Consider the following 22,574-nt stretch of genomic DNA (forward strand, 5'->3'; position numbering starts at 1 on the left):
TCGCCTTCTTGAAAGTGTTGAACTTATGCCTCTTTCTTAACTTTAGCTTTCAGCTCATCAGCATCTATTTTTAAATAGATAAATTGTCTAATTCATCTGATTCACTCATTATTTTTCTGTGTTGTTTGTTTTTAATAGCCTATATATTTCCAGTTTTCAGGTATGACAAAATATTTAAATCCAAAAAGTCAACCTATCTTTTCTGTTTTTTGATATTAACACATCCTAGAGAGCTAGGAATAGGATGGGGTAATTCAACCCACCAAGCCTGTTCTGCTATTCAGTATGATCAATCTATGTGTGTTGTTTGGACTTCAACCAGTAGAGGGCGTTTGCTGCCATCATGTCTTGTGCTTCTAGCTTCAAAATGTGTTACAAAACCGTCAGTCTTTGACTTAAGCACCTTGATGCTAATAGTGTATCAGGTAAGCCTTAAGTCTTGGGAAATTTCATCTGTATTTTGCTAATAAGTTTTTTTTTAAAACCTTTATCTCAGAAGATTGAATTTAAGTAAACAATTGGTCAATTAAATTTAATATCTATTCCTGATCAGATAGCTGTCCTTTGTGCTTTCAGCTACTTTCGAAAAGGTAACTACTTTGGTATGGCATGCTTTGCCAACATGCCTGTGGAGAGTGAACTGGAACGAGGCGCTCGAATGAAATCTGTTGGAATACTGTCCCCATCGTATACACTCCTATACAGATACATGCATTTCCTGGAGAATCAGGTCAGGTGAGGGCTCTTGTGTTAGTAGCCCTTAATGTGATGAATCATTTCATGTGAATGGTGTAAGCATTCACAGATCGAAAAATGTTTGCAACTCATACAGTTGTAGACTAAATAGGTATTTTTCTCCAAGCAGACTTAAAGGTCCTTTCACTAACTTGTACCTACATTATTCTGTTACTAATAAACGACATGAACTCTGTGCTGCTAACTGAATGTTTCCTGATGTAGACTTAAATAGACTTGTTTTACTGATTTGTTACTAAGAAAACCTTTTGCCTCAATTCTCAGCTAAGTGTAAAAAGTGATAATTAATAGATTGCTGCCTATTTAATTTATTTCCCTCATAATACTGACTTCTGTTGGTACTGACACATTTGCTTGTTCTTGAAATGTTTTGATGAACTTTCTTGTACTTTTTTACTGATTCATTATTTAAAAATCTTTTGATTTAATACATTCTCACCCACCAGTTTCGCACCTCCATGAGAATTACAAAAATCTGTCTATTTAATTTGATTCATTCTCATTTATGTTTTATTCCTTTGTATTTTTTGATTTGTTTCCATGTTTAAATAAAACATGCTTTTAGTCAAGTTTCCAATTGAAACTCATTTTCAGATCTGAAGTATATAAACTCAAAAGTGCAACCTATTTTATGTTTATTTTCTAATACTGATGTATCATCTGTGTAATTCATCAACAATCAATTTGATTTTGCAGTCATTTGAATCTAATTTTATAAACGTGGATACCCTTCCAGCAGCTTGCTATACCTTACATGAGTCCACCACTAGTATAGTAATGGCTGAAATTCATTTTTGAAGATATCACACTTCCTCTTGGACTTAACTAAGCTTTTTCTCACATTGCTTACTGAGAAAAAAAAATAATTGCTATCTTAATTTTCCCTGCCTCCTTACCCTCTAAATAACTCTACATAGAGCAACATTCAAGCCTGGAAGTTTCCTCAGTATCAGTAGCTTACAATCTAGATTTTATTGAACTAAGACAGCCGCTGTGAGATACACAATGTGATATATTGCATTTTGTGTACTATTTGTTAATTCTTACTGAACTGGAGATTCATCTGTTCCCTTTAGCACTGTAATGCCACCAGATGTACTGGGGTCTTTGGAATTTAACGGTCTGTGCACCAAGCATCTAAATTTGTCTTTTTTAAATATTTCTTTCTTTCTGCACTTCTTTGGATTTGGAGAAAAATTGCATTAAACTATGCACATAGCATACCCATTGGTCTATACTTACAATATATTATTGATTCTGCAGATCACAGAAAAGGGGCATGTTGGCATTCACTTCGCCCTAGTCTATCTCATCCCTCTTGCTGTATTGAATGCTTATTATCTGGAATGAATCTCCAGGTTAGGTGCACAAGTTAGCTAAATGAGCAGTTTTCTTGGATGGACTCAAGACTATTGGCAAATGGAATAAAACAATCAAAATTTGGCCATTACAAATTGCTCTGGAAATATGTTTGCTCGCTAAATAGAAAGCAGGAATTATCAACAGTGCTTCGCCTGGAGACCCACTGAAGATGTTACGTAGAAGGGTGACGAAACATCTGGAAATGAGCCTTCCAGCTCAGCGAGCAAACCTACATGCAGAACCTCAACTCGCCATTACACATTGTGCTGAGAGAAAAGGCATTCAATATGCATCCACTTCACATTGACCTAGAGACAAAAGCTTTGGATAACCATTGAATGAATTGCTGTGATTTAGTTTAGTACAATTATTGGATTATTGACTGACATAAGTACAACCAACATCTGAAAGCAATATCTAAGAAAGGATTGTTGTACTCCCCACCCTTCCCTGTAAGCTTAACAAACATGGTCTGTCCAGATGACATAGAACTGTGTTAAATAAATTGAGTGTCAATTTTTGTTCTAAAGATAGGCAATATTTTAAAAACCCCTCCACACAGTAAAGATATTGAACTGAAATTCTCAAAGTTACAAAATCCCCAAATAGTTCAGAATACATTGTATATTTTTACAGGCATCAGCTTGAAATCCCTGGGCATTATGCACAATTAGAAGCCTTTTATGAAGACAAGAAAGGTGTTTTACCAACAGCGATGAGCAGCAAAGGAATTCCTACATCCCTTCAGCCCCTTCACTGGTTGCCACCTGTTAATAAGTACATGTATCCAGAGATGAAGGTAAAAATAACACAACTATTTAAAGCATTTGGTGTATGAAAGGCATATAGTTGTTCAAAGGGATTTGCAAACCCAAATAATATGGTAATTACTACATGCGATACCACTGTCATCTGAACTCTGCTAATTTGGCACAAGTTGAATTTCATAATCACTTGAAAATTAAGTTCTTTTGGCTTTGTTTTAAGCAATTCCAATAATGCTTTTTGTATTAGGTTTAGATGTTAAAAGCTTCAGTTTATAGTGTGCAAAACAAGTGGGAATGTACATTCTCCACTAACATTTTCGAAAAATGAAAGTTTTGAGCAGATTAAAATGAATGTAATAACTTGGAATTTTGAATCGACTGGGAAATATAGCTTCAGGTGTCCACATCATTAGGGGGAAAAGAATCCAAAGCTTTTTTTTCTTTTGAATGCTTATTATCTGGAATGAATCTCAAGGTTAGGTCCACAAGTTAGCTAAATGAGCAGTTTAATTGGATGGACTCAAGACTATTGGCAAATGGAACAAAACAATCAAAATTTGACCATTACAAATTGTGCTGAGAGCAAAGGCATTCAACATGCATCCACTTCACTTTGACCTAGAGACAAAAGCCTTTTGGGCGGCACGATGGCACGGTGGTTAGCACTGCTGCCTCACAGTGCCAGAGGCCCGGGTTCAATTCCTGCCTCAGGCAACTGTCTGTATGGAGTTTGCACATTCTCCCCGTGTCTGCGTGGGTTTCATCCGGGTGCTCCGGTTTCCTCCCACAGTCCAAAAAATGTGCAGGTTAGGTGAATTGGCCAAGCTAAATTGCCTGTAGTGTTAAGTGAAGGATAAATGTAGGGTAATGGGTCTGGGTGGGTTGCTCTTCGGAGGGTCGGTGTGGACTTGTTGGGCTGAAGGGCCTATTTCCACACTGTAAGTAATCTAATCTAAACCTGCATAACAAGTTGTACAAGAGCAGAATTTATTTCTCTATGGAGTACATTTGGAGTGTAATTTGAAAGCAACATTTTAGTTAATGACCAACCTGCACTACTCTTATTTAGTTCATTACTTCACTGAAAAATCCAAAACTAGTTTGATAGTGAAGTGATTAGAACTTGATTGAATGGTTGGGTTTAAGAAATGTCTTAACAAGAGAGTTTGAAAAGCAAAGTGATCCAGACAATGGACTTGGCTAGCTAAACGTATACCCTATAACGTAAAGGGAAGCACGAGAAAGTTATTTTTATGAATTTCCTTCACTAGTGCAGCACGCTGTTTTTTTAATAGGTTTGGCAGAAGTGACTCTAGATAATCCACTGAATATGAATAAACTAGAATGAATAAATGCTACATTGATAAATCAAAGTATAGAATTGATATAGACTCAATTAGGAATAAGATTTAAATGTTACTTTACATCTCACAATCCTGCTTCTTTTTATATTTATGTCCATCCATTATGAAAAGTAAGTGCCATTGTTTGACTTTGTCATGTTGTCTGTGATCAGTCAACTTATTAGAGTCCAGGTTTGGCCAACCGTTATGAGAAAACATGGGTTCTGCCCAGGAAGGGCTAATTTCACTTTTATTGCTCCACCTTTCATTGTGTTTGAATAATTAATATTAATATCTTCTCAAATATTTAGTATACCCAAGATCAGCGTTATCTTGAATTTTATTTGCAATAACCTAGTCCTTGTCCTAAAAACACCATTATTATTTAAAACATACATGATATGTGTCTCTGTTTGGATTTGTCATTATTTGAGAATTTGCTGCCAGAATCCTTATTCAGTCAATTAACTAGCAAATAGTATTATTGAAATGTTGCTAAAATTCTTGTCTTGGAAACAGATCACACATCCTGCAGGGTGCATGTCACAGTTCATCAAGTTTTTTGGGGAACAGATAATGGTTCTTTGGAAATTTGCACTTTTAAGGAAACGGATTTTAATTTTCTCTCCCCCTCCCGTTGGAGTGGTCTGCTACAGAGGTGCGTGCTTTGATTGAATTCAGTTTTTAATGCAGCTCGCAATTTAAAGTTCATGTAACGCTAAAAATGAGAATATGAAGCACAGACCATTCTGTCATTTGCAATAGTGACTGTTGGCTCCATAGTTTCATAATTCCAGTTATTGGCATGAAACATTTTGTAAGGTTCCAGCTCAAGCTGTGCAGCAGTAACCTGAAAAAATGATAAGTTACATAGCTAGCACTATTCCTGATTAGAAACAAGATGAGTCATCATTTTTATTTTATTTTTGCTTGATTAAACACATAAAGTATAATTTGGGGCGGCACCGCTACCTCACAGTGCCAGGGACCTGGGTTCGATTCCCACCTCGGGCGACTGTCTGTGTGGAGTTTGCACATTCTCCGTGTCAGCATGGGTTTCTTCTGGATGCTCCGGTTTCCTCCCACAGTCCAAAAATGTGCAGGTCAGGTGAATTGGCCATGCTAAATTGCCCGTAGTATTAGGTTCATTAGTCAGGGGTAAATGTAGGGTAGGGGAGTGAGTCTAGGTGGGTTACTGTTTGGAAGGTTGGTGTAGACTTGTTGGGCCGAAAGGTCTGTTTCCATACCGTAGGGAATCTAATGCTTTTGCTTCTGAAGGTAAGTAACGTATGCAATATTGCAGAGAACCAAAATGGGTTATTCCTTGATCTTGATTATCAATGCAGTAGCTAAATTTGACTTGAAGTTACTTAGACAAGAACGGTTAGATCTTGTGTGATCATATCAATCTAACACTGGTAAGGATTTTGAAGTTAATTTCCATCTTTCTTTGTTAGTTGAATCTCCACATTCCACTGACCCTTTTGTTATCCAGGTAAGAAATCTAGCCCTCTCTCACCCTACTCAGCACATCACTACATTCATTATCTCTCTCTCTCTCTCTCTCTTCCCCCATTTTTTTCAATTCTAGTTTACTGTTGTTGCTGTCTGGCCAATGTTTCGCTGCCTGGGATCAGAGGAGTGCCTGAAACCAAGCCTTACTTCTACATCAGTGTAGCGGATATTGAAACTCTGGAGACGGAAGTATCTTATGTGGCATGTAAGTAAAAAAACATTCTGAAATTGCCTTCTAACGTAAGTCTCTTTGAAGATCTAACAGATGGCAGCATCCCAGCATTTTGGTTCTGTTTGACTGCAAAATCTCAGCATGTTTATAAAAGTTTTACAAAATTTAAGGAGTAATTCTTAAATTGCTGGAAAAAATACATTTTTCTTGTGCTCATCAAGATAATTCATAAGAACATCAATTCATGTGGAAAACCCCTTGTCTCCTTTTTTCAGCAATATTCAAGTTCTGCACTACTTAAGGACTAATTGTATAAATGCCAGTTGGGTTTCCATGAATGTGATCGTGAGCTCTTAATTACAAATTGCATTCCATGTTTTAAGGCACAACAGAAAAGATTTTTGAAGAAAAAAAAGATCTGTATGATGTTTACGTTGATAACCAAAATGTGAAAGCAGACCGTGAGCACCTGCAGCAACTACTTAAAATAAACAGTGCAGATAAGGACAAGTATCGTAAGCTCAATGACCAGAGGTAAGCAAAATCCCTTTTCTTTTCCCCTCAGTTTTCCTCTCCCTTTTCCTCTTTTACTTAAAAATGATGTATTGGTTAATTAACACTCTGTCCTATTACTTCAGGATATTCGAAGAATTGAGTCCAAAGATGTACAGTATAGGTGGATTGGCCATGCTAAATTACCCAGAATGTCCAGGGGTGTGTAGGCTAGGTGAACTAGCTGTGAAAAATACAGGTTTACAGGGTAGGGGAATGGGTCTGGGTGGGATGCTATTTGGAGGGTGGGTATAGATTCAGTGGGTTGAATGGCCTGCTGCCATACTGTAGGGATTCTGAGTGAGGATAGATACTCCTGATTATTGTATAATTTAGGCAGGCAATGGATGGCTTGTGCTTTTGCCTTGTGAATACTTTTATTGCCCTCGCTCTGCAGATGGAACTGTGTATAGTATTCTATTTATATTTGCATGTGCAATGAAGTTGTTCTGTATTTAATATTGCTTAGAGGGTTTAAATTTTGAAGGCTTGTCGGAAATGGAATGCATTTCAAGTATTGTGGACAATCGGGGAGAAGCTTCTTCAAAAGAGTTCATTGAAGGTTCACTGTGGACGTTGAAGATATTTTTTAACAAGGCTTCCCAGAAGTTTCATAATTAGTGATCACTATTTGCTTTACTGTAGAGCATACTGGAGCTTGTTTGTTAATTGTGACTAGCTTGAAGTGGTTTTATCTGATTCTTTTGGGAGAAGCCAACTATGAACAAGTTGCCCAGCTGATCTTTCCCATTTCTGAAAGAAAACTCTTTTTGCATTAGTTTGGAATACAGCCTATTTGTTCTGAAAGAATGATTAAAAGAATATCTGGAAGATGCTATTTCCTGAGCAAGCTGTAACCATGAGATCTTAGAGACAGCCATTCATGTCTATATGTGTCAGAGCATGAGAGCAAAAGATGCCACAAAATCGTAATCTTTATCTTTTTGACTACAAGAATAACCTCTTGGCCAGAATTATTGTTGTTTTTCATATAGCCATTCTTTACAGAGAAATCGCTTTTCCTCTGTTTCTGAAGCATATTTGTTCATATTTGCATGTGTCATTTGGGAATGTTTGTAGGTGAAAATACCTCTATGTTGCTGACTATGTAAGTTCATCAATTATTGTATCTTTATTGGGTAAATTTTGATGAAATAATAAACCCATAATTGTTTAAGAAACCTGGTTGATGGATCTTTTTGAATTTAAATCCTGATATATGAACAGAGAACTAGGGGTTCAGCTACATAGTTATTTGGAAGTTGTGTCACAGGTAGACAGGGTGGTAAAGAGATGTTTGCTATGCTTGCCTTCATTGGTCAGACCATTGAGTATGGGTGTTGGGATGCCAACTTGCGGTTGTATGGGACACTGGGGAGGCCACATTTGGAGGATGTGTACTGTTCTGGTTGCCCTGCTATAGGAGGGATATTATTAAATTGTAGAAGGTGCAGAAAAGATTTGCAAGGATGTTAGTGGGACTGGAGGGTTTGAATTTTAGAGAAAGTCTGAAGAGGCTGGGACTTCTTTCACTGCAGCATAGGAGGTTGTGAGGGGTGACCTTTTGAGGTTTATAAAATGGTGAGGGGCTGAGATCAGGTGAATAGCAAAAGTCTTTTCCCGAGGAGTTCAAAACTAGCAGGCATATTTTTCAGGTGAGAGAAGAAAGATTTAAAAAGGACCTGAGGGGCACCTTTTTCACAGAGTGATGAGTGTATGGAATGAACTGGTACAGTTCAGACGTTTAAAAGATATTTGGTCAGGTACATAAATAGGAAAGGTTGAGAGGGATGTGGACCAAATGCAGGTAAATGGGACTGCTTTAATTTGGGAAACTTAGTCTGCATGGATGAATTGGATTGAAGGGTCTGTTTCCATGTTGTATGACCTATGAGGTATTTAATTGGTCATCTTGGTAACAGAGAAACTAATTTTGTAGCACAACATATGAGCAGTCAGACTAAAGCTACAGTGCATTCCTCCAGTCCTGCTTCTAACACATGACATATAAATCTTTTCAACAGGCAAATGCTACTTTATTCTCAGGAGGTGGGGGGAGACTGCAGTACCAATGAAGAAGACCTGTTCATTCTGTAAGTAACTAGCAGTGCAGACTTGTTGGGAAAGAGAGGAAAAAGGCAATATTAAGATCCAAGTCTGTCCAGTGGACAAAACTCTAGCTCTGATGAATTCTAATGAACCATGTGAGTCAATTTTATTTGAAGTCTAGTCTCAGTCCGTTTCAACCATAAATTGAAATAAATTTAACGGTAGAAAAAACTTATTCGATAATGCAGAATTGGATTCCAGGTGTCTACTTTTCCTTACGTTAGCACAAAGAATTGAAAGAATCTAAATATATAGTTATGAATGGCGAGTTATGTCTAATTATGTTCCAGTTCAGAATTAATTGCTAAGCAAGGTTGTCAGGTAAATTAAAATGCATAGATCACGGAGCGATCAAAAAGAAATGCTGTGAAATACAGAAATTGGAGAAAGTTTGTAAACTTCTAATTCATTCTTGTCTTCCTGATTGCTAATGAAGAGTGATTTGCTTAGTCTAGATCTGTGATTTTTTAAATTGTTCTCATGTAGAATTGGAAAGGCTCTAATTGGAGCATTTGTCTGTCTACTAAGTTGGGAGCCATACTGTTTCTGTGAACATCATGTCTTCATGCAATTACCACTCTTCATGCATTAAAGCTGTTTGACTCGTCAGCTAGCTAATGTTGTCCCACTTCTCTTGCAGGTTTTTCATGGAACAGAACAATCGAATCTTCCAGATGTTGCTGGAGGTTTCAGCATGCCAAGATAAAACACTGACAGCTGACCATGTGAGGAGTATGGGGCTGGATCCCCAGGGGGATCGCATCTTCCTGATGGACTTGCTTGAAGTTTATGGCATTGATGTAATGTTGGTTATCGACAATCCTTGTTGCCCATGATCCAAGTGAACTTTGACAAACAAACTGCTACATGAACTGGGAAGGACCAAGACAGGAGGTTTGAATGGATGCATAGAGTTTGAAAAAAATTAATTAAAACCAAGTGCACTTGTATCATGACTTGCCACAATCTCTTGAGTTGTGCCCAGGTCAGTTCATGGGTCACTTGTTCTCCTGCCTCTTCAGTTATCTATGTATTTAAATATTTTTGGAGAACTAATGGGAGAAATTAACGGTTTAACTGGAAGAAAAACACATTTGAAGGAAATTTTATTTATTTGTAGTTTTTGATTTTTCCTTTGACTTTTTTTGCCATTTGCGAATGTGTTGTACAACTAGCAGCTGTGAATTAGCACATATGCATGAATGCATTCATATGAATTTATTTCTAGTACATCAGAGACTCCATACTACACCACTGTGAAATGCAGTGAGCCTTCCCTGTTTATCAGGTTTCAACTAAAATTGCATTCTTCTTTTCAGTAAGTCCTCAGTTTGATTTTCTTTAGCTACTCTGCTTAATGGCTTGCAATGACCCATTCACTTTTAAACTTGGGATTTTGTTTTCTAGAACAGGCATTGAAAATTGTCCCTTTGCACAACCTTTAAGACTTATTGGCTGTGATAGATGACTTTGATGCTCCACATGAAAACAAATTTAATCACTTAACTATATATCCCATTACAATGTACCATTATTAATTTGAAATGCAAGGAATGAAAGGAATTTTCTGATCCGGAATAGTTCTCTCTGATGACAGAACCATCTGCAAACTCATGTTAAACACAAATTCAGTGATTGTTTTCTATGTTTGACTGCATCTTACATCTTGCTGTTAAACAGCAGCTACAAGGGAAAGTTGGAGCCTATTTATGGAGTGATCACTATTTTAAGTGAGAAAAGGTTTCTTCAGTGCTACCTGTAAGGCAGTTGCATGGAATAGTTTGCATGCTTTTCATGAAGCCTTTGCATTGTAAGCTGTTTGCTCAGGATGAGACATGGTATTGCTGTACTCCAAACTGTCGCCTTCATCTTTATTTCGAATTCTTTGAAATGTTTATGCTGCTTTTGGTAATCATTTAACGAGCAGAAAAATTAACATTAAATTTCAAATACATTTGAAAAAATAAATTTTAAATGGTACTTAGAATGTACAAAATAGAAGGACTAAGTAAAGTTTTGAAGAAAGCTATGGAGTAAGAAAGGAAAATGATAACGATTGTTAAAATAGTTGCAGAAATGTTGAAGCTTAGATTAAAAGAAAATGCAGTGTGAAGGGATGGTGGAGGTACAAAATAAGTATGTATCTCTTTTTCTGTGTTTTTGTATGAATGAGAGGGTAAGATGAGTCTGCTGAGCTATTGGAGGGGAAAAGGGATTGCTAAGAAAAGTTGGTGAAACTTAACAATAAATCAGTTACAGACCTGTTTGGCTAGCATTAAATGTTGATCAGTTTTGAAAGTTGGACATGCATACTCATCTAGAAATATGAGGGCTTTGATGTAGAAAAATGACGCAAGCTATTTCAGCTGTTTGGTGAATCTGTAGCTAGTAGATATCAAATTAGGCTGATCAAAAAGAATGAGGTTAGTTTTTGGGGACACTTTCTAATTGTGTTTTAGTATGTAAAAATCCAAATTGAATATTAAACAGAGAAATGAATAAATGTTTTAAAGGACAATTGGATGGAATACAATGAATGGTTGAGAGATAACAGGGCTGATTTGGAGTGATTTCTTTGTTCTGTAAAAATTGAAGTTTAATATACAGATTGAATAAAGAAGAATAGTTATGTACCTGCAGGGTATACACTCATTCTTTAAAAGTGCTGTATGATAATCAAGAATACAGAACGAAGGCTTTTCAACTTCAAATAATTATCTAATTTCTTTATCTTGTATTCACTCGCAAATGTGTAATTCAGGTTGCTTCAAAAGATTATCACAATGTAGAGAGTGAAATATTTTATCACAAGTGACTCTTTGTGTAACTGAGAGATTTATTTTTCCATTCTGGAGATGATTGAGTTTAAGCTGCCCTAATATGTATCAGGCTGTCAAAACAATTCACTTACGCAAAACCTTCTCGGTTTTCAAACCTCTCTCGGGATTCAAGGGATTTTAAAATTTTCCAGTCAACTCAGATTCTCAATCTTTCAAGCCTGTCGTAATCAATATTGTTTCATTTACTTCACCAATTTTAATAGATTTTCACCAAAGTTTACCGTAGCTCTAATATTTTAATGGGAATGTTCAGAACTCTACTAAAGTCTAAAGTTTGCTTTCTCAAATAACGCATCATGTTTAAAATTTATATTACTTTGTTTAAACCCCTTTGTGGTATTTTTCTAAGAGCACTTGCACAATAAATAATAGGTTATGCCTCACAAATCATTTGGAACTCTTGAAGTGGTTCTTGATTTATTGGATACGAATTGAGTTACAGATTTTTTTTTGTTAAATTTAAGGGACTGTTAAAACTCATGAAATTAATGATGGGCTAAATAGTGTTGTTGAAAATTATCAATAAATTTAAAATCTCCTTTGAAGAAGATAGGATGGCATTCTGGCAATTCCAGCAGCAGCACCGAGCTACAATCCACAAAGGATCATAAGCATTTCTGTCCATTAGGTAGAATCAGTGGTTTTGTGTAGCATTGAGGATAACCACTCTCCAAGCGTGGAGGAAGGTGTTACAGCCCTTGTGCTATTGGTTTTATTCTACACCATACTCTAGCTAATTGAACTTGTCAGTCACAATATGACAATTAAATTTCACAGTTGGCCAAAGTAAATGCCATTACTGACTAATCAAAGGGAATTATTCAAATGCCTCTAAACAAATTGAAAAATGGGGTAATGAAGGTCACTGACCTAATGGCAGTAAAGTAATGCATATTGGAACGTGGAAACGGTCTACTCAGTAAATGCCCATTAGTAAATTATGAGAGATTTCTGTGTGCTTATTGACCTTACTTCAATTAGCCAATCAATATTAAATTCATCATCGGAGCTCCAAGTATAGGAAAAGTCTCAAGGACATTTAAATTGTTAAGGTCATAGCAAAAATATTGTTAGATTCAATGCTCCATCTTTCAGGAATTAATCCTTTTTGTTTGCATGTTGGGAATATTGGTGCTTCATTACATATACAATTAAATTGTCACACATGCCACTGACTTGAAAATTCAAATCTAGAATTTTCTATGAAATGATAAACTTTTAATATATTACCACAGGTGTTGTAGTATGGAGTATCTGGTGCATTTTCTCACCAATCACTTGAAGGCAAGACTTGTGTTTTTTGTCTAATTTAAATTTTAGAAATGATATAATTATCCAATAATTTCATGTCTTTAAAAAGTAAGATTCCGTTTCAGATGTTGAGAGACCAAGATTAGGTTTTATTTTTGAATCTGTGGGCATCAATAATCTGTAAATTTCCATTCCATTGTAGATCCTTCTAATGGTGACTTGCACTCAATGCCTTTCTATCAGTAACAGTAATTGGGAAGGGGATAACATTTATTATTGGAATGAAGGGTATTTTTAATGCTGGATTGATTTTTAATAGTACATTGAATTTATGGGAGCTGCACTTTGCCTTCCTTGAGTTTGGAGCCTACACTCCATCATGTAGCTCATCCAAGTGATCATTTTTGTTTACATTTGTGGTCCACCCATTAGTTTTCAGTTTGTGTGTATTGAAGTACTAGTTTTCAAGAAGTATATGGTTACTGTGTGTGTGCATTTACAAACATTTTGTCATTGAGGATGGATATCAAGTTTTCCTACCCTTCCCTACCAGCCAGGGTTGAGAGCTTTTTTTCCTTAGCTACATTGTTAATTTAATATTGCGAGATATATTTAAGCTGAGTACATCCTAGAGCTACACCAACCTACTTGTGTGTTTATTAATACCATTGCTGAATTAACACCTATCACAACTTATTTCATCTATTCAGTTATATTTTTGAGCATTGGTGTGTTTTTCTTTTGGTTTAGCTGTATTTAAGGATATCTTTGACACCTGGCTAGATCTCCTGGTGCTACCAACCTGAATAACATTTCTGGCAGTAAACCATTTAATTCTTTTATTCCTTTACATTAATATTTATTAATGTTAAAAGGGTGCAGTTAAGCAGCAATAACCAACTTCTATTAAAAAGAATAATGACCAAATTGATGGAAGTGTGATTACAACTAAAATATTCTTATTGTAGTTCATGTTTAGTCTGCACTGATAAGTGTTGATGCTGTGTATAAAATCCAAACCAACGCTGCTGTTGTATGTCCAAGTATTTAACATGTAACCAGATTTTGTAGTCTTTTGTATGTATTGCCTGGTGTCTCTCAACTGTACACTCTGAAATATTCAAAGTTGCATGGACATGAGGTAAATGGTAATTTTACAAAACGTGATCACACAATCTGAGTATTGCATTTGTGTACATTCTATGACTGTTTTAAAGCATCACCTCTTAATTTTTAAAACTGATTTTGAAGTATTTTGCTTATGGTTATAAAACAGTCATCTTGGATAGTAAATTATCTATTTTAACAGCATTTAATGTTTTTTTTTCACTTTATTGCACTGGTGTGACATGAATCACCTTATTTTATGTATCGAGCCATAGAGAATCCACAAAACTGGTGAATCAGTCTCCGATATTACTGCACAATGATCACCTTTTAGAACCATTTTAACTAAAGTGCTATTGAAATCCAATCATTTCCAAACATGAAAAGGAATATGTCAGCATCCATGCCTAATAAGATGATCCTATTGAATGGAAAAGCAGGCTTGAGGGACTGAATGACTCACTCCTTTTCCTATTAAGGACTATTTTTGCTTTCATTATTACTTTCTGACATTTTTAGTTTGAAAGAGGTTTGGTAGAAAACTTCAAATTTAGGAAACTAAGTCCAGTAAATAGTTTAGTGACTTTTTTGCATTTAGACCAAATCCCCTAGCATTCAGATTGTATTTGATTTTATACTGATACCTTGAAATTGTTCTTCCTCCTTTAATGTAGAAGCTGAAAGCCTGCAGCTAATGTCAGAAAAGGTAAGTGACTTTGTCCTTAGGTATTGGTTGGGTCAGTAATATGACAGTGGTAGTTTTTTTTTGTTTTAGTTTGGAAAATTTTGGGAAAATGGTTGATCTTTTTTCACTGCCTCCATTTTTTGATACACTTGTGATAGCTTCATAAAAGCAAATGGCTGTAGCCTGCTCAGTTTTTGAAATTTTCGTTCTCTAATAAGGTGCAGCAGGATTAGTTTATATTGATGTTAATCAATATGGTATAAGGAGAGTGATGAGAAATCTATACTGCCCCTGTCAATAGTCTGTTGGGATTTTGGTGGAAACCAAGTCTCTCAACTTAATGAAGTTATGAAATTTTGTCTTGTTTTGAATGTTGAAGATTTTAGATTCAAAGTTCATATTGTTATGCCTGAGATTAAGAAATACTTTGGTTACAGAGAGAGCCTTAAATATTGTGTAAGGCGCTATGAAACTTATCTGTATTTCATTGTTAGGATTAGAAGAACGTAGAATGCAAAATTTGGATTAAAAAAAAAAGATATCTGCTGTTGAAATTACTAAAAGGGACTTTTTTTAAATAAAAGCTATATGTGAAGAGATGTAAATTTCTCAATGTCTTCTGTGGATAATTTTGTACTCTGTAAATCTGGATAGATGATGTGCCTAATATATTTTCTAATTAAAAGTTATCTGTAGTAAATCTTGTTTTTGTATCAGATATGATCTGTTGTCAGTGCTACTCACTAGTGAGCCACATCATGCACCTGTAAAAAGAGTACCTCTTTTAAGTTAGCCTGTTTACAATGCACTGCACTTATGACATTGTATTCAAACTTTTTGCAGCTTGTTGTATTAAAGAAAATGCATCAACGCTACGTTAGAAACATGATGAAGGTGGCTGGAATGATTTGTGAGTATCCTAAAGTGCCTAAAGGCACAAAGAATAAAATGGGCCTTCTCCAAAAGGTTCATTAGAAGTGACTAACGATCGATATATAAGGCATGGATTGTAAAGAAGGTTTTGACGTTTCAAAAATTGAATTGTGGTGTTTTGGACCTGAGAACATAGTTGACAGAAATGGAATAAAGGTAGGATTTAATGCAGTTAGGATGGGAAGTGATGATTGGGCTGTTGGGGGGAGAGGTGAATGACTCAGTGAAAGACTTTAATCATGGTGGGTGGAAGTCACAAAGGTTGGGTGATGAGTGGGCACGCAGGAGAAAAAGGTGGAGTTCACAGAGTAATTTATAGACATGCACAGAAATATTGTAGGTGATGAGAGGGAAGAACAAAGTAAGAAAAATGATGAGCAGAAATGTTGTTTTGTACTTCAACAGTAAAAACGCTGCCAGCAAAGAGTTGAGAATTATGAGCTTGGATTTGATATACATTGAAGTCAGTGTAGGTTACAGATGGGAGCGCTGAGGGTATACACAGATTTCAGTCTTATTTTGAACTGTAGTGACTGCTGTAAAGAGCTTTGGACAGATTATGGTTATTAAAAAGATTAATGTGAGCTTTTATTGCTAGTTTAAGAATTAACATTTGCATTATATGTAAGTAATTAGTATTCTGATCAGAGTACCCAGTTGCACTACAGTCCACAATGTGGTGTACGTTGAAATGTTCCCATATGTGCCAGATTAATCATGTAGCAGTCTGAAAGGGGCTATCTAGTGCAACGGATCTGCTTATGCCTATTAAAGAAATTGAGTGAACAGTGGGGCTGATTAACCTATGTATACAAAGGTAGGAGTGATGGGGAAATGGCACTTGGAGGGAAGAGAATGCAGCCATCAGAGTTTGAAATGAGTTAAAATTAGGTAAGGTTGGGAGTCAGCCAGACAGCGTTGGTGTAATAGATGCTGGGGCTGATGAGCATGTGAAAATCTTTGATCAGATAGGGTGATTTTAAGTCCACAGATCAATGTTCCCAAAGTGGAGTATAATATTCAAGGAGAAATTTAGCTTTAACTCTTCAGAATGCTAAGCAAGTTCAGCATGTCCACAATGACTCTTATCAACTTTTATAGATGCACCATAGAAAGCATCCTATCTGGATGCATCTCAGTTTGGTATGGCAATTGTTGAGCCCAAGATTGCAAGAAATTGCTGAGTTGTGAACGCAGCTCAATCCATCCATTGCCTCAGTCAATACTTCCCGCAGCCAACGTAATTGCAGACCCTTTCCAGCCCGGTTATACTCTCTTCACCCTCTTGCATCAAGTGAAAGACACAAAACTTTGACAATACGTATCAACAGATTCCAGAACAGGTCCTTGCCCGCTGTTATCAGACTTAGGAATGGACCTCTCATATATTAGTTTTGATCTTTCTCTTCACCTTCTCTGTCATTGTAACACTGTATTCTGCATTCTGTACTATTATCATGATGTACTTATGTAAGATATTATCTGTCTGGTTTGCATGCAAAACAATACTTTTCACTGTCTTAGTACATGAGAATAAATCAAATAAATTCTTCACTCCACATTTTGTTTCCAGATATCTTCCAAATTTGAAGAATCACTAAAGGGGATCTAACCCCACAATTCAAAAACCTGTTCTTGGGCATAACAGGAAACTTTCTTGAAGTTTGGGCTCTAATTTTTAAAGAACAAAGTTAAAAAATATACAATGAATTTATGAAGAAGGGTCTATCAGAGCTGAAAATGTGTTGCTGGATAAACGCAGCAGGTCAGGCAGCATCCAAGGAGCAGGAGAATCGACGTTTCGGGCATGAACCCTTCTTCAGGAATCTTCAGCCCTTCTTCAGGTCTATCAGACTCAACATTAACTTTCACTCTCCATAGATGCATCCAGACCTACTGCATTTCTCCACTTGTATGACAATGGCTTTGTCCTCTCAATATATGTTCAAGGCAAATCTCTGCTCTTCCAGTGCCGGGTGGTTAGACATCAATTTGACAATTTAGCAAAATTGGGGGATTCAAAAGAAATGAAACTGGGAGTTATCGACATTTGTATGAAAACTAGTGCTATGTTTTCATGATCAATGATGCCAATGAGCAGCATGCCTATCTCTCCCGGCTTTCTTATTTTTCAGGTTTTACCCCTTGCCAGTGTTGGCTGACACCTGGTATTGCTTACAACTGTGTATGCTTCCAAAAAAGTTTACATTATATAGAATTCTAATGATGACGTGCAGAAAAAAGTGTGCTATTCAGAGTTCAGTTCACAATATTAATTGTAAAGCATCTTCATACCTAGTAAAACTGACACAGCATGCATACTGGTACCATAACACTTCATGCCAGCAGTGCCTTCATGGATAAAATTGGCCCCAAAACCAGTGTTTCTGACAGTCTGACCTGTATTACCGGTATCATAATCAATATTTCTGTATTACTGCTGCCCTGACTCGTTTTATTGGTGGGCACATACAGTAAAGCATGTAGAATACTTGTATCGAATGCAAAATTGCTGGAAAAACTCGGCCAGTCTGGCAGCATCTAGAGAGAAATTGAGCTGAAGTGTCAGCTCCAGTAACCCTCCTCATGAACTGATTATAGCTAGGAAAAATGTTTGTATTTGTACAGAAGATCAGTTGGGATGGCAGTGGGGAGGTGGAGTAAACCCTTTTCCTCTCGGGCACCATGGTCCCCTCCTCCTTCACTCTGAACACATCCCCACAGCATGTTTGCACCTTCCCCTGCAATTGCAGAACGTGTATCACCTGTACATTTACTTCCTCCCTTCTCACTAACCAAGGCGGTTCATAGACTCCCAGCCGAACTGCTTGTTCTGAGGTGCTGTTGAGTCCGTAGGCCATGTATACATGGGATGTGGGTGTTTGCACTCCCTCCTTAGTTTTCTGGAAAACCACCTCCTCTATTTTTGGTTGCACTTCAGTCCCACGCACTTGATCTTTGGAGACCTTGTGTGGAGGGGGGGGGAGGGTAGGTCAGAGGCCCTCCACATGGGTCTGCTCCTGGGCCTGGCCATAAACAGGTCCAGGCAGCAAATCGTGGAGGGGGTTGTTATGGCCAATTGCCTGTCCCTGTTCTGTAGCTACGTACGAGCCTGGGTGTTTTTGGAGAAGGAGCGTGCGGTATCTACCAATACTCGAGCCATTCAGGGAGTGGAGTGTTTTATTTCCCCCTCCAACTCTATTTTGATTTAACCCCTGCCCTGCCCTTACTTTCACTTTGCTGATCACGCAGCATTGCCCTTTGATGAGAAAGGCATTATGTGTCACTGACACTTGGGTGTTTCTTTTCCTGCTGGTGGAATATTAATAAGGATTTACATACTTGTTTGTTCATCACTGTGTCAGTCGCAGTTAGGCGGTAGTGTGGGGGTAAAGAGGAATAAAAAGGAAAAAAAAATTAAACCAGGAGATAGTCTCCTCGGTTTAGGGGGAAAATATATTACCAGGAGATTTGGAATCCCTCAGTATAGAGATGGAGTTACTGTTGCTGTTGGTTTCTGCTTTTTTTTTGGGGGGGGCGGGTGGGAGAACTTGATTCCTGAACTGACTGGTTTACAAGGCCAGTTTCGCTAACTAGTATTCCTTTTTTTTATTGAGGACTAAAAAGAAAAGAAAAATCAAAATAGACTGCATTTGCTGCCCATAATGGGGTCTCCTGTACTCTGGGGAAATGACACACACCTATGAGCCTTCAGTTGCATAGCCACTTCAACACATGACCGTGATCCCTAGATAGCACATGTCTCAGCGTTGCGGCAGTGCTTCAGGAAAGCTCAGTGCAAACTCAAAGAAAAACACCTAATTTTCAGCTTGTGAACCCTGCAGCATCTGCACTCCATATTGAGATCAACAGTTTTAGGGCTTAAACATCTTCTCTCAGGTCCATAGTCCAACTCTGACACATCAGGCCTTGTCATCATTATGGGCTGCTACCACACACAGCCCATCGTCAATTACAAACAGTCCCCATTAGCAGCTATTCCCCCAGGGTGATCTTTACCTCGTCCTTTGACTGTCCAATTGTTTTATTGACTATTTGGGCCCTATCACCTCTACTCCCTACCACCACCTCAACTTCTTTCGTTTTTGATTTGCAGCATCCACATTTCTTTAATTAATTACCTCAAGTACCGTAGTATACTGGTCTTGCATTGATGTCACAACCTTTCCCCCCTCTGGGTGAAGTCATCCATGCTCACAAACCACAAATAAATTTTAAAGAAATAACAGATTAGTCTAATGTTGATATCCACTGAGATGATAAGGAACATGGATAAGTTATGGCAATATTACATAGATTGACCATCCAGGGTGGCACCGTAAAAGTGCAGCAGCCGAGGAGCAGGAGAGTCGATGTTTCGGGCATAAACCCTTCATCAAGATCCCTGTATTGGAATCAATGTACTGTACATGTGCCACTGAGAAGCTTTTCTCCTGAGTTAACAGCAGCAGTAATCAAAATCACCTGCTCCCCAGAAGATTCCTGTTCAAAGTCAGGACTCCTGATGAGAATAAATCGGAATCCCATCATTAAATTTAATGATTTATAGAATTGGAGGCAAAAATGGTGCAGGACTCAAGGTTCAAACATGGACTGGGAAGAGGATTTAGAAAGAACAAAATAGAAAATTGAATGGAAGCAAAAACTGAAGTTAAAACTTAAAGCGTAATGTTTTTAAAATTTATAAGATTTTCCTGTGATTACCTAGAAATATTGAAGCAATGTAATTTTAAGGAGCAACAGCGCCACCTAGTTTGAGAGATAGAGCATTGTTAACAATGAAGAATAACTTTGAGCCAATATTAAGAGTACTAATGATAAAAGCTGATTTCTTTTCAATGGCAATCAGTTTAATGTTAGCAAAACACTTGAGCAGGATCTGCCCAGCTTGATTTTGATTGCAACATTCTGATATTGAAGGTAATTGAAAGCTAATATATTGTGAAAATTCAATATTGCTTTTGCATTTGTTTCCACTGAGAAATAATAAAAGTGCATAAGCAGTGGTTTAAAATGATGGCATCTTCGAACAACTTGAACACCTGGTCTTGAAAATATGAGACAGACAGTATATGTTGCAGTCAAGAATGGTTTATCTGCTAATGAAGATCCTGCTGAGAGGGTAGGAAAGAGCTTGTTGCAGGCTTCAGACACAGAAAACGTCACATGGCCTAAACAGCTATGAGTGATGTGAAATTATTGAAATGGTGGCATTGAGCCAAAAAATGGATGAGAAAACATTTAGTAGCCAGGATGTGATCAGACCTGTATCACTTCCACTGGATAAATTTAGGAATGCAATCATGGCACTTTACAAAGTCACGACATACAAACACACAAAATAGGAGATGAAGTAGACAGATGTAGTTGAGACCCCTTGAGTCTGCTCCATAATGCAATAACATCTATTTATGTTTTGAATTTCACATTCCCATCTACCCCCAATACCCCTACCTAACAAGAATCTATCTCTCTGCCTTAAAATGACGCTGCTTTCCCTATATTCTGAAGCACTACTCCTAAGTAGCACAACCCTTTGAGAGAAAGAAGTTCTAATTTCTGTCTTAAAAACATCACCCCTAATTTTAAAACAATGTGCCCAATGTTCTGGATACCCACAAGAGAAACATTCTTTCCAGGCCCACCTGGTCAAGACCATTCAGGTTCTTATATACTTCAATCAAACCATTCCTTACTCTTCTAACCTCCAAGTAGAAACAAGCCAGCATTCCAACCTTTCCTTTATCACTTAATCCCACGCATCAATTTATTAAATCTCCTCAGAACTGCGTCCGATGTCTTTACATCATTTCTTAAATCCAGAGATCAAAACTGCACACAGTGTTCAAGATATGATCTCACCAATGCCCTGTATAACTGAAGCGTAATATCCTTTTTATGGATCACTCCTTAATAAAGGATAACATCCCATTTGCCTCCTTGAGTAATGTTGGAGGGAGAGATATCAACATTATTCTTGAGTTCTGTGTTTAGGAACACAATTGACCTTTATTCAGAGAACCTTACAAATGTAGTGTGGGAGAGGACCTTCTCTCGGACACTAGTTCTCTCAACCAAGTACAATATCTTATATATTCTGCATAACAATAATTACATGCAACGTTGATGTCATTGTTAGCCACATACCCCAAATGTGCATAACCAATCCTGTAAACATACAATCAATGACGGTCAACTCTATGGATAGCCCTAGTTCATCCCATAGTCTCATGATGTTTATCAGATACCTTTATCATCTGTCTTAGGGATCTTACAATGCATCTCCTTCAATCACATTCCAGCACTGACAGTTATACCTCTTCCTAGACATTTGCCAGCTGTAATACATTAATTGCCAATAACATGGATACTTAACTTATTACTAAGAACTCTTCCAAATTCTGTGTTGCAATATATATTCCCTACCAACCTTATTACAAACAGTACAAAGGATGCTAATTTCTGCCAATCGTTATAAAATCGCACTACTATGACAAAGCTGCCAAATGGGGCAATGCTTCTCTCCTCCCTCTCCCTGGGAGATCAAACAAATGCAGAGTCTCTGTCTTGCAGCTACAGTTTGTGACCTCTGCTGTTTGCATGCTCTAAGTTAGTTTTAAACAACATTTTTGTTCTTGGATGAACCTTACTCTCTTCTAAACTAAATCTCTTTTCTAAATAAGACAGCATCTATTCAAATTGCTAAGGGTGAAATTTAATCATTTGCACAGCACTTTCAAATCATTAAAAGAAACTGATTTGGATTCTCAACATAAAAAAGGACATGACCTCACTCCCACTATTATCTTATTATTTGTCTGTCATTCTTTGGATGCAAGGGTCTGCTCAAATTGTCTACAGCTGAACTATGCTGTTTGCTCAGCTGGAAAGTTGCAAATGTTTATCTCTCCACAGTCACAATGATTTTGCTTTATGACTGTTCTCTCCCTGGACGACTGTTTGAGCTGTGTTGGTCATCTCTATGTTAAGCATTGCTTCGTGAGGCTCAGAACATCCACTCTGTAACTGTTGTAAACAATTACTGCAAAGGGAAGTAGTAGTCTGATAAGGTGCATGGTTCAGTGGGTTCTCTGGGCCCACTTCTCAGCCAACTGAACTAATTTCTGTAAACCAGAATCAGAGAATGTACACATAAAACAA

At 37.2% G+C, this 22,574-nt stretch overlaps 1 protein-coding gene across 4 annotated transcripts in view; it reads left to right on the forward strand.

Moving 5' to 3' along the window:
* dennd11 (DENN domain containing 11) overlaps positions 1–16,949 on the forward strand; it is a 31,332-nt gene extending 14,383 nt beyond the window's left edge. Inside the window, exons 3-11 of one of the 4 annotated variants that reach the window (XR_015760445.1) lie at positions 577–735; positions 2,755–2,917; positions 4,748–4,886; positions 5,820–5,948; positions 6,299–6,449; positions 8,492–8,560; positions 9,217–14,480; positions 15,303–15,369; positions 16,494–16,949. Coding sequence is in view for 2 of the 4 variants with exons in the window: in XM_043709423.2 (XP_043565358.2) it covers positions 577–735; positions 2,755–2,917; positions 4,748–4,886; positions 5,820–5,948; positions 6,299–6,449; positions 8,492–8,560; positions 9,217–9,412 (1,006 nt within the window). In the remaining 2 variants the exon portion in view is untranslated. Of the gene's footprint in view, positions 1–576; positions 736–2,754; positions 2,918–4,747; positions 4,887–5,819; positions 5,949–6,298; positions 6,450–8,491; positions 8,561–9,216; positions 15,165–15,302 lie in introns of those variants that run through there. The other 3 variants (XR_015760444.1, XM_043709423.2, XM_087997255.1) reach the window with 3 other exon arrangements.
* Positions 16,950–22,574: the final 5,625 nt, after the last annotated feature.

Source organism: Chiloscyllium plagiosum, unplaced genomic scaffold (genome assembly GCF_037043375.1).
Source record: "Chiloscyllium plagiosum isolate Xiang-an unplaced genomic scaffold, Cpla_swu_hap1 HiC_scaffold_19, whole genome shotgun sequence".
Taxonomy (NCBI): domain Eukaryota; kingdom Metazoa; phylum Chordata; class Chondrichthyes; order Orectolobiformes; family Hemiscylliidae; genus Chiloscyllium; species Chiloscyllium plagiosum.